Here is a 12,759-nt window from a genome sequence, read left to right as displayed (position 1 = left end):
CTGTAACTGTACATACGACATTTAAAAAAACATTTTTTACAGGAATATTGTGAAAGAACATGCATGGGTAATTGGTAATTGATTGTTAAAATGCTAAATACTCCTTCCTTGTTTCATTTGCCCTTTTTAAAGGACAGCGAGAGATCTGACATTTCCCAATCGTCCCCTGGGATCTAACGGCAAACTAATGACCTTATCCGTTACCGGAAAATGTCTTAATTTCCCCTGTGAATTATAATTTATAGCAATAGGTGTGTCCCAAATAACAACTCTTGACCAAGGCCCTGCCATTTGGGATGTAGGCATGATCATTTCTTCAGATGTGACATGATGCCGTAGTGTGATAAACAGTTGTGAACAAAGTTGCAGAACATTGAAACGTTTTTTTTTTTTTTTAAATACAGCTGCCTTCTCCAAGGGTAAGTGTCGATCAGAACTATCTCCTCCTTACTTCAGTTCTATTTTTGGTTAGAAGTTTGCTCAAAGTTGTTTATAAAATATTTAGCTTGTTACAGAAAAGCAAATAATAAAAAAAGAATCATATCGGAAATGTGATTTCATATCAGAAATTAGAATATTAGACTATACTAGTGTATTTTCCTGTGTATTGACATTTTATTATACAATTGGGTCTGGAATTATTGTATTCCTTGATAAAAATGAGCAAAAAAATACTCAAATAAATAATACAAATACTGAGCTATACTGAAGAAAAGTATAAACGCAACATGGAAAGTGTTGGTCCCGTGTTTCATGAGCTGAAATAAAATATCCAAGAAATTTCCCTAGGCACAAAAAGCTTATTTCTCTCAAATGCGCAGAAATTTGTTTACGTCCCTGTTAGTGAGCATTTCTCCTTTGCCAAGATAATCCATCCACCTGACAGGTGTGGTATATCAAGAAGCTGATTAAACAGCATGATCATTACACAAGTGCACCTTGTGCTGGGGACAATAAAAGGCCACTCTAAAATGTGCAGTTTTGTCACACAACACAATGCCACAGATGTCTAAGTTTTGAGGGAGAGTGCATTTGGTATGCTGACTGCGGGAATGTCCACCAGAGCTGTTACCAGAGAATTAAATGATCATTTCTCTACCATAAGCTGCCTCAAACGTCGTTTTAGAGAATTTGGCAGTACGTCCAACCGGCCTCACACCCGAAGACCACATGTATGGCGTCATGTGGGCGAGCTGTTTGCTGATGTCCACGTTGTGAACAGAGTGCCGCGTGGTGGTGGGGTTATGGTATGGTCAGGCATAAGCTACGGACAACGAACACAATACAATTTTATCGATGACAATTTGAATGCACGGAGCTACCGTGACGAGATCCTGAGGCCCATTCTAGTGCAATTCATCCTCCACCATCACTTCATCTTTCAACATTATAATGCCCGGCCCCATGTCGCAAGGATCTGTACACAATTCCTGGGAGCTGAAAATGTCCCACTTCTTCCTTTGCCTACAAACACACCAGACATGTCACCCGTTGAGCATGTTTGGGATGCTCTGTATCGACGTGCACGACAGTGTGTTCCAGTTCCCGCCAATATCCAGCAACTTCACACAGCCACTGAAGAGGACTGGGACAACATTCCACAGGCCACAATCAAAAGCCTGATCAACTCTATGTGAAGGAGATGTGTCACGCTGCATGAGGCAAATGGTGGTCACATCAGATACTGAACGATTTTCTGATACACTTAAAAAAAAATTTTTTTTTAAAGGTATCTGTGACCAACAGAATCATATCTGTATTCTCAGTCATTTGAAATCCATAGATTAGGAATTTACTTCTTTCCTTATATGAGCTGTAACTCAGTAGAATCTTTTAAATTATTGCATGTTGCTTTTTTTGTTCAGTATATATTGTATGCTCAAAAAATGAAAAATTTATATTTTATACTAATTGTTCAGACAAAAGAGATGCATGTCTGAGCAAAAACCAAGCCATGAGGTTGAAGGAATTGTCCATAGAGCTCCGAGACAGGATTGTGTAGAGGCACAGATCTGGGGAAGTGTACAAAAACAGTTCTGCAGCATTGAAGGTCCCCAAGAACACAGTGGCCTCCATCATTCTTTAATGGAAGATGTTTGGAACCACCAAGACTCTTCCTAGAGCTGGCCGCCCGGCCAAACTGAGCAATTGGGGGAGAAAGGCCTTGGCCAGGGAGGTGACCAAGACCCTAATGGTCACTCACAGAGCTCTAGAGTTCCTCTGTGGAGACGGGAGAACCTTCCAGAAAGACGACCATCTCTGCAGCACTCCACCAATCAGGCCTTTATGGCAGAGTGGCCAGACAGAAGCCACTCCTCAGTAAAAGGCACATGAGAGCCTGCTTGGAGATGCCAAAGGGCACCTAAAGACTCTCAGACCATGAGAAACAAGATTCTCTGGTCTGATGAAATTAAGATTGAACTCTTTGGCCTGAATGCAAAGCTTCACGTCTGGAGGAAACCTGGCACCATCACTACAGTGAAGCATGGTGGCAGCATCATGCTGTGGGGATGTTTTTCAGCGGCAGAGACTGGGAGACTAGTCAGGATCGAAGCAAAGATGAACGAAGCAAAGTACAGAGAGATCCTTGATGAAAACCTGCTCCAGAGCATTCAGGACCCTAAGCACACAGCCAATGCAGGAGTGGTTTTGGGACAAGTCTCTGAATGTCCTTGAGTGGCCCAGCCAGACCCGGACTCGAACCTGATCGAACATCTCTGGAAAGACCTGAAAATAGCTGTGCATCAACGCTCTCCATCCAACCTGATAGAGCTTGAGAGAATCTGCAGAGAAGAATGGGAGAAACTCCCTAAATACAGGTGTGCCAAGCTTATAGCGTCATACCCAAGAAGACTCGATGTTGTAATTGCTGCCAAAGGTGCTTCAACAAAGTACTGAGTAAAGGGTCTGAGTACTTAACTAAATGTGATATTTCCGTTTTTTTGTATATAAATTAGCAAACATTTCTAAAAACCTATTTTTGCTTTGTCATTATGGGGTAATGTGTGTAGATTGATTAATACGGCTGTAACGTAACAATGTGGAAAAAGTCAAGGGGTCTGAATACTTCCCGAAGGCACTATGAGATTTGACAGATTACTTGAATTTGTAATTGTTTGATCTGACACATTTTATTCAATTTATCAGTTGATTAAGGAACTGTGAAAAGACTCCTACAGCTGGTCATGGCAAAGAAACAGCACATCGGCCATCGAAGACCTTTCCCTGCCATTAGTCCCCCTTTGAGGACTGCAGCTCAACACTCAACTGCGCTGCAAGTCATTCCCCCATTATTCTACCATAGCCTCTTACTGCTCTGTATCTTTGGAAACCTCTGTAGCCTGGTAACCTGCCTCAAATCGTCTCGACAGTGGACTATCTGCTCCATCGGAGTACTGAACCTTGCTCTGTGTGACCTAGCATACCTGGCCTCCAAACASTACATAGATCGCCCTGGGCGGTAAGTGAGAACTATGACTGGAGCATGGGCCTTTCACTGTGCGCCCTGAGTAACATACTCCACGTTGTAGGTCTGAAGCACCATGTTTATCTGTGCAGTCATCACCGACCGCGCCTGTCCATAATCTTCCCACTCGAGTCTCGGTTGGTCCGACCCCACAACGCTGCTCTGGTCTCCCTGCTCGTATGGGCCATTGCCGTCCTGCTCATTTACCTCAGCTTTCCTAACACAATCTACTGGCACCAGAAGAGTGGCATCGGCTACTGTGGAATTGTGGTAACCTCGTGGTTCAGGTCAGTGCAGCCACCTACTGTATAATCTGTTATCCTACTACTCTGCAGGTGTCCGGTCCCTTGCTCCTCATCATCCCTTCCTAATGTTAGCCAGCTAGTCACTTAGCTAGAATTCGTAATATATACGTTTAGCAAATTCGTAACGTATAGAACTAATCGTAATTCGTAACATATCATACAAAATGGGTGATGGAAATTCTAGAATGAATACATACCGTACGAAACGTAACATATATTAATGGATTGKCTCAGATTTATGTACATAATACAAAATGTTTTGCGACCAGGTTGGACACATGCATAATTGCCCACATTTTCACTGCATTGCTCTAGTCTAGCAGCAGACCAAATGCTCCAAAGGCACATTTCTTCTAACGCTCAGCTCAGTTGAACTACACTGACTGAAGGGGGTCCTCACAATTTTTTCTTTCCCCTCGATGTATACTTCTGCCACCAACAGACTCTACAACCAACAGACTATCTAAGGCTTTACTGACCAGCTCCCCAAACCCCTCTTTGATGTGGAAAATAAAAGGGATCCAGAATAGCATTGTGGCAGTAGAGTAACTTGGAGGACTCCACTAGAAGGTTCACCACATTGGCCACCTCACACGTATTAGTGTAGTCATATAGGGTAAAGAAGATGATGCAAGCTATAATATGGAGCAACTGCCCTGGTACGCAGCACACAAGGAAATTGGGACTAACGTGTACTGCATGTAAATGATTAATAAAAGGTTTAAAGTCTTGAAAATAAAAGGTTCGAAAATTATGTATTTTCCAAGGCATCTATAATTCGCTTTGTTTACATTTTCAATAGCTAAACGCCGCCATTCGCCGACTGTTTTCATTCAAATGTTGCATTCGAGTTAGAAGACACAAAACAAGTTGACAGTTGCAGACAGGCCCAGCCGGGAGCTCCACATGAGATGGATGTCCCAGCCACTTTCAACCACCACTAGATGGCGACAATGACTTGACCAGTTAGGGTGAGATCTGGGTCAGATTGCTTGTCCAGTGTAATCAAAACAAACGACTGTAAATGTTGATGCTTGCAACTAAGCGAGATAATGAGGTCTGCCCTGACAGTCGTGATTTAGAAAATCGTCGAAACGAAAGGGAACGTTATAAAAAAGAAAGCTAGATATGTTCCAAAGTGTGATCATTAAACCATGCATTGCATAACCAGGCAAAAAATTATAGCAATGGCAAGGTAGCTAGTGCCCAAGGCGCCTATGCTAACCTTAGCCCCTATAGGCACTGCTAACTATTGTTAGATACAATGCTAGTTTGTTAACATTGTCAAATGACATGCTCGTAGGCAATAGCACTGGGCATAGTCTTATTGAGTGGTTTAAGCAAACGTTAGTATCTTGTTTGCCCATATGGGGACGCAAGAGACAGCTGGGACCATAGATATCCGTATTCTAATTCCTAACTCTGGCTGGAACCTTGGCTAGCTGGCTAACCAACTGGTGTTGTGCCACAGACAGATCCAGTTTGCCAATCATTGGTGAGTTCTCGTCGATGAGGAGGCAATGACAAGAGGAGCGGAGCCGTGACAGACTGTCTTCTGTGACCCGACCATCGAAGTAGCTAATCCTGTTGACAATCTGGGAACGTTTACAATTTTTCCAAATGCATCCAGAGAGAGATCCCTCTCCGTGGATCAGAATGCGATCCAAGAAGGACAGATAATGCGGAAAAGCTTTCTAGACAGAGCAGGGCATGAAATAAACGAGAACTGCACATATGCTGACAGAACCAGCTCATTGAACCTGTAGGAAGCATGACAGCATATTCCTGTATATTTGATCTATTTATTTATTTTGGTGAAGTAGAAATTGTGTCTGTATTTCACCACCGGTTTCCATATTTGCATGCACTAATTCTATCAACCGGTTAAAGAGATCAGTCAGAATTTATTTTTCAAGATGACGGTGGAGGGTTCCACAATAAAGAGTCGGATCAAAAATCTGCTTCGCTCGCCATCTATAAAACTGAGAAGGAATAAAGCTCTGAACAACAAAGAAAATCTCACTAACAAGGTATGTATCTGGCATGGACACTCATCCCTGTACATTTTCATTTTTTGAACATTGACAGAAGACCATTATAACCAGCTTATAGATTTGCTATCATACACTGCGAGCGACCTACCAGGCAATATCACAGTCATTTGTATATAATTGAAATGGCATTGATCTAGCAGTAAAATGAAATGCACAGTCCAGTGCTTTCTAATGAGAAGAATGATGTATTGCAACTGCACCGGTGTTCTGGAATAATACGTCAAATATTGACAATGCACACAATCATTGGAGGGACATTCATATTTATTTAGTGGATCCTCATATAGATTCCATGTACATCACATATTTGGGGAAGTGTGTCACTGACCATTAAACAAAAATATGTTCTTGGACATTGCATGCAGTCTTATTTTCCCTTGCAACAGCAACCCCATGGAGGTTGCTCATCATAGTTTACATAAACTTGTCCCTCCTAGCCTAGTCCTGCAGTCAACTCCATATCTTCATGACATGTCTCACACACTGTTTAAGTAAATTCTTATACCTGTAGTAAAACAATTACTGTCCTAATTTTTACAGTGATTCCCATGCTATTCGCAACCTTACTATAAGTCGATTTTAAAGGAGAAGTCTGTTCATTTCCTTGGTGTTGACATGAGAAAGTGGCATGTGACACATACTGTACCTTTCAGACAGACAGCTGGGTTCGTTCCATTCCCATGTTGGCTACAAGCTACCTGCATATTCTCTCTCTCTGTCTCTCTGTCTCTGTGTGTTGACTGAACCCCCTGAAAAGCAGTGAAGAATAGACCTGCAGTACAATCAATTCAGATAACAATAACATTGGTTCTTATAGATGACAATAATTCTGTACGTTGAAGACGATACGTCCAAGAATGTTGTCAATATGACAAGCTTTCATGTGTAGTAATTCCCCCCTCTTCCATGAAGTTCACTCTGCTGGTGCATTCCAGTCTCTCTGTTTACGGCTGTAGCAGGACACCGACAGTACTGTACCTTCCTGTTCCACCCAGGAGTGTCAGTGGCTGTAGTTAGTGTACTACAAAGTCTCAAGAGACATGGCAGTGCCTAGAACAGTCATACATAGGCTACTTAATACTCCTCCTTGCTCCCTGTGAAGCGTAGGCTATAAAGCTGTAACAAGCCCCAAGCCATGCTGGACAGTCATTCGTAGATGTCTTTAAACATTGCTGCAGAATCTCCCATTTGTGAATAAACTCAGAGATTGTAGGCCCTATGTGTTTCTGCATGCATGCAGAGTATAGGCCCACTTTTTTACATCGCCTTTCCAATTCTCTCCCTTCTCTCTTTTAGTACAGTAGCGACTGTTAGGATTTGTTATGACTATTATTTACATATAAATATAGATATTTTTTTAAACATTGAAAGGTTACTCAGGCAAAATGAGTGTCCTATTTTAAAAGGTCCAAATTCTGTCATTCTGTTAGTCCCATTGTTTTATTAAGCGTCCATGGCTGTTTCTCCTAGTGGGTTGTAAGAGGTGTTTGAATGAGAGCTCCGTGGCACACTTACATCAGAGACAAACCAGATGTAAACACTAACCTACCACTACTCTACTAGCCTGACATTATGTAACACAGCAGGGAGAAAGCTGAGAATCAGGTATGAGTGAATCAACTACATAGCCTACATGTAGGCTATACTGTATCTTCACAACCTTAGGTTAACCAACATACTACCTCAGGTTGTCTTGATTTTCCGGGGGGGGGGGGGGGGGGGGGTATGAAAATGGAAATTACTTTTCCCATTGTTTGTATTTTGTTTTGCTTGATGATAGGTAATGATGTGAGTAATTATTAGTCTTGCTGTGGTTGTTTATTATTTAAGTGAGCTTAATTCATTTGATGTCAATCTGCCTTTGTTTTCTTATGGTGTAGGCTAAGATATGATGGCAAGCTTATGCAGACAGCCTACTAGCCGAGTGTGAAACACTCTGGAGTAGGGAGTCAGACAAAGGAATACATGTTTGAGTATGAGAGATTTAAGGGGGAGTGGATTTTCTTATTATCCTGGGTCTAACGTTTTATTTCTTAGGCTGTGAGTACCGTTCTAGAATATGACTGTACTGGACGCCTACCTGCTTGCTGCTGAAAACTTCCTCCGATATGCTTTGTTTACAAGGAGGAGGTATACTGGGCTCATTAACGTCCCTTTTTAAAAATGTTGACGTAGTCAATTATTCCTTTGACGTAGAACTCTGTAAACAAACAGAAAGCACATTGTTCTAAACTCTATTTATGGAGCAATAGCCTAACTTCCACTTTTTGTCCTTTTCCTGTCTGGAAGCTTCAACCTCTGTTTTTATGCAACGTCCCAATGATCGAGCCTATGTCTTATGAGCTATAGGCTGGTGGTCATTCATTTATTATATACATTTATAAATTCATCACATCAACTGAACTAGCCTATAGTCAAGCTACTTATTTGTCACCTTGCTGCTTCCACAACACTGCTGGCCGCTGTTGATTGTTGCCATGGCCACATTTCAACTTGAACCCAACAACCCGGCAAGGTAGGCGTAGAGAATCAACGGTTGGTGACGAAAGCACAAAAACAGGCAGCTGTACAGGAGGTGGAAAGTGCCCCACACACAATCACCCTGGGAGGCACAGTAACTGAATACAGTCATGTGATGACTGGGGGGGGGGGTGATCTACCACACTACAGTTGAAGCCCAGGAGAGGTGATCTACCACACTACAGTTGAAGCCCAGGAGAGGTGATCTACCACACTACAGTTGAAGCCACAGGAGAGGTGATCTACCACAACTACAGTTGAAGCCCAGGAGAGGTGATCTAACACTACAGTTGAAGCCCAGGAGAGGTGATCTACCACACTACAGTTGAAGCCAGGAGAGGTGATCTACCACACTACAGTTGAAGCCCAGGAGAGGGGATCTACCACATTACAGTTGAAGCCCAGGAGAGGTGATCTACCACATTACAGTTGAAGCCCAGGAAGGTGATCTACCACACTACAGTTGAAGCCCAGGAGAGGTGATCTACCACACTACAGTTGAAGCCCAGGAGAGGTGATCTACCACACTACAGTTGGGTGACTGGCTGTACCAGGCAGTGTTGGGATTCAAGTAGCTAGCCTATTCTAACTCGTATCCAGGTGTTTTATTGTTCAGTCAGTGTTCTTGGGGGGGTTGTGATCAGTGCCTTTTGGCTGTTCTGGCTTGTTGTTGTGGGGTGATGAGGAAGAGCAGACCTGGAGGGATCCAATCACAAGGGATGTATAGGCTATCTCTGAGAGGCTGTGAAGGTGGTAAGTAGAAAGAGAGAGGAATATCAATGAGCTGAACTTGACTTAAATGTTATCTGACTGGCTGATTCCTGCTGTGAAATGTCGTTGCTGGTTAACAAACTGCTGAAACCCAGAGAACATATCAGTGCAGTGTGATGGCTTCGTTTTTGCAAAACATTTCAAATGTTTATTAGCTCATAAGTTGGGCTGCTGACATGCTGCTTTTCTCTTCAACTATGCTTATACGTTATAACCCAAGTTGTTGACCAATGCATATTTGTTTACTCTGTGAAAAGGTATTTGTGCAATGCATTGGCCTACATAGCAGATACTGGTCTGTCTTGTTTCTATATTTGTAAGAGTTTCTTCGTAGTTCCTTGTTCCTTCAATTAAGAATAACGAGACTCTGAGTCTGGTATGTCACTTCTCATCATCTGGGAAGATACAGTAGAATACCATTCATGATCCTCCTCCTTTGTATTAAGGGTACTAACTATATACACACACACGCATGCACACACACTGACACAAACCCTTGGCCTGTAGCTTATGTGTATTCATGATTTAAGATTTAACATATGCTATGGAACATCTTCTATGGTGGTGTTTATTTGTGAGTAATGTCATGTGTTGTCCATTTATTGTATTGTTGAAGTGATGTTGATTTTGCAGGTGACACTGGAGAAGGTGCTAGGGATCACAGCATTTGGGAACCGCGCTTTGGCCTGTGACCCTCGCTCTGGACTCGTGGCCTACCCAGCTGGGTGAGTGACCCAGAGAACACCTGTTACACATCCAACAACTAAACCTAAAATATGGGGAAATCCACAGAAATGTGTGTTAGTGAAGAGCAGTAGTTCAGTAAATGGTTTTAATGTCCAGGCCTAGTACTTCACCTCGTTCACCTTCCCACATCTTGTCATTCTGATACTTGTTCATTCAACTTCAATGCAATGTTTGTTGTTGGTTTCTCTTTTGCCCCACTGGGCTCCCGAGTGCTAGAGGCGTCACTACAGACACCCTGGTTCGAATCCAGGCTGTATCACAACCGGCTGTGATTGGGAGTCCCATAGGGCAGCTCATTATTATATATATATTACATTTATTTAACTAGGCAAGTCAGTTAAGAACAAATTCTTATTTACAATGACGGCCTAGGAATAGTGGGTTAACTGCCTTGTTCAGGGGCAGAGCGACAGATTTTTACCTTGTCAGCTCGGGATTCGATCGAGCAACCTTTCGGTTAATGGCCCAACGCTCTAACCACTAGGCGTCCTGCCGCCCCCGCCACAATTGGCCCAGCGTCGTCCAGGTTTGGCCGGTGTAGGCCGTCATTGTAATTAAGAATTTATTCTTAAATGACTTGCCTAGTTAAATAAAAATAAAAATATATATTTTTTAAAGTCATTTTTTTAAAATGTGAAGCATATGCGTGGAGGCCATGTGTGATCTATCATTACAGAGCTGACTAGGTAAACAGAGGCAGAGCACCATTAAGTTTTGAATTTAATACACTTCAGAAGTCCCTAGACGGTAGGATTATTCAGAGAATGAGTGGAGCGTGAAAGCTGGAGAGAGAGAGGAGGAAAGTCATTTCTCAGCAGTGATCAGGGCCTGTGTGTATTGTATTCATCAGGGGAAAGATATCTTGTGGTATATGAACACACGAGCTGTTTCAGTCATGTAGCTCGCTAGGTCGACACTTTCAGAAGAAGTCCTTGCTACAAGGTTTGAGAGGCGGTATGTAGTATGCTGTGCAAAGCACTGCTTTAATTAGGATTTTAGCCGTGGTTGAAGTTTTAGGTAAACAGCTTGATGCTTTCCTTGTACTACGACAGTCATACCGTTGTATCACTTCAATAACTCGTCATGTCATTTTCCTCCTTTCTTTAGAGATGATAGAGCCTAAGACGCATTAGCTAGACCTTTAAGTCGGTTTTCAGTGTCTCCACACAAGGTTTCTCTGCAATACTACACATCTAGTAATTGGCAACTAAATTGCCGAGTAGGCCAATGCTCAGCCAACCATCAACAACAATGGATATTGCTCCTAATAGTGCCTTAAGCCTTAAAAGTGTTGTATAAACTTAAGTAAAATAACATTTTTTCCCCCTGGGGTAACTTAATTTGTTTGCTGTATGCAGTAAGAGCCTCCGACATTCACATTGAAACAATAGCCTGGTTCCTATCTCTCCAAGGGGTCTGCTCATGTGGACTGTGGACAACGTGGGCTAGAATGTGAGGGAGAGTCTCTGACCTCTATCACATGCTTCATCATCTCATTAAGATGTTAGGCATCACAGCTGTGTGTGTGCGTGCGTGCGTGTGTGTGTGCGTGTGTGTGTGCGTGCGTGCGCGGCTATGAAAACAATGAATGGAATCACATGTCCACAACTTTTACCACTGAACAGAGAGGAACTATGATAGACCAGTCCGTGATATATATATATGTATGTATATATATATACTCTTGTACTACACACTAGGCTACACAGTGGCATGCAGTTCCATCAGTACAGATCATTGATTCTAAATAAATACAGTAGTCATAGCCTACTTCCTGGAAGTGTAAAGTGCAGGGGTAAGCCTGATATAGATTCCTTGGATTGGGAGGGGAGATGGTCACAGGCATCCCAACAAGGAATTACAGGAATCAGAAAGATATATTCTCTGCTTACTCAGCTGCTTGTGTTAATGTGCATGTTAGGCTGAGCTCCAGATCCAATGAGACCCGGCATATGTCTTAGGCTGCTGCTTCCCAATTGGCACCCAATTCCCTATAAAGTGCACTACTTTTCACCAGAGCCCTATGAGCCCTGGTAAAAAGTACTGGTGTACTATATAGGGTGTCATTTGGAAGACGCCACAGATGTTTTTGTGTGAGAGGAAGCATCTTCATACCAGAGAGTGTCTGTCTGGAGGGTTTAGGGTCAGTCCAAGCCCTTACACAAAGCTGTCACACATGGCCCGGGTTGTATTCATTAAGAACCAAATGGACTGAAACTGGGTGGGACTACTAACCTGAATTTAAGAAACACTCATTCTCATTTCAAAATGTTTTGCTACGCTTTTCTATGGTGTGCACTACTGAATACGACCATGGGCTGAGTCCTGTACCTGACGAGGTCTAGCTATGGGTTCGTCTGAAATTGCACCCTATTCTCTTTTTAATATAGGGTAATGCACTACTTTTTGACTGAACACACAAAAAAAAAATTGTCCCATGTTTCATGAGCTGAAATAAAAGATCCCAGAGATTATCCATGTGCACAAAAAGCGTATGTCTCTCAAATTTTGTGCACACATTTTCTTACATCGATGTTAGTGAGCATTACTCCTCTGCCAAGGTAATCCATCCACCTGACAGGTGTGGTATATCAAGAAGCTGATTTAACAGCATGATCATTACACAGGTGCCCCTCGGACTGGGGACAATAAACGGCCACTMTAAAATGTGCRGTTTTGTCACACAACACWATGCTACAGATGTCTCAAGTTCTGATGGAGCGTGCAATTGGGATGCTGACTGCAGGAATGTCCACCAGAGCTGTTGGCAGATAATTTAATGTTAACTGCTCTACCATAAACCGCCTCCAACATTGTTTTAGAGAATTTGGCAGTGCGTCCAACCGGCCTCACAACCGCAGACCACATGTAACCATGCCAGCCCAGGACCTCCACA

The 12,759-nt window shown here is 42.7% G+C and overlaps 1 protein-coding gene and 1 pseudogene across 5 annotated transcripts in view; both read left to right on the top strand.

Annotated features, from left to right (window-relative positions):
• The first annotated feature begins 1,497 nt into the window (after positions 1-1,497).
• LOC139027647 (C-C chemokine receptor type 5-like) lies at positions 1,498-3,837 on the top strand (annotated as a pseudogene).
• Positions 3,665-12,759, top strand: part of LOC111963474 (mitogen-activated protein kinase-binding protein 1) — a 57,823-nt gene continuing 48,728 nt past the window's right edge. The window contains exons 1-3 of one of the 5 annotated variants that reach the window (XM_023986940.2): positions 3,665-3,753; positions 5,243-5,801; positions 9,750-9,841. In XM_023986940.2, the coding sequence (XP_023842708.1) occupies positions 5,688-5,801; positions 9,750-9,841 (206 nt within the window). In that variant the 5' untranslated portion in view covers positions 3,665-3,753; positions 5,243-5,687. Of the gene's footprint in view, positions 3,754-4,417; positions 5,802-9,749; positions 9,842-12,759 lie in introns of those variants that run through there. The other 4 variants (XM_023986942.2, XM_023986939.2, XM_023986941.2 and 1 more) reach the window with 4 other exon arrangements.

The sequence above is a fragment of the Salvelinus sp. IW2-2015 genome, linkage group LG4q.2 (assembly GCF_002910315.2).
Source record: "Salvelinus sp. IW2-2015 linkage group LG4q.2, ASM291031v2, whole genome shotgun sequence".
Classification (NCBI taxonomy): Eukaryota; Metazoa; Chordata; class Actinopteri; order Salmoniformes; family Salmonidae; genus Salvelinus; species Salvelinus sp. IW2-2015.
The sequence above is the reverse complement of the archived record's forward strand: the minus strand, read 5'-3'. Positions and strand labels throughout refer to the sequence as shown.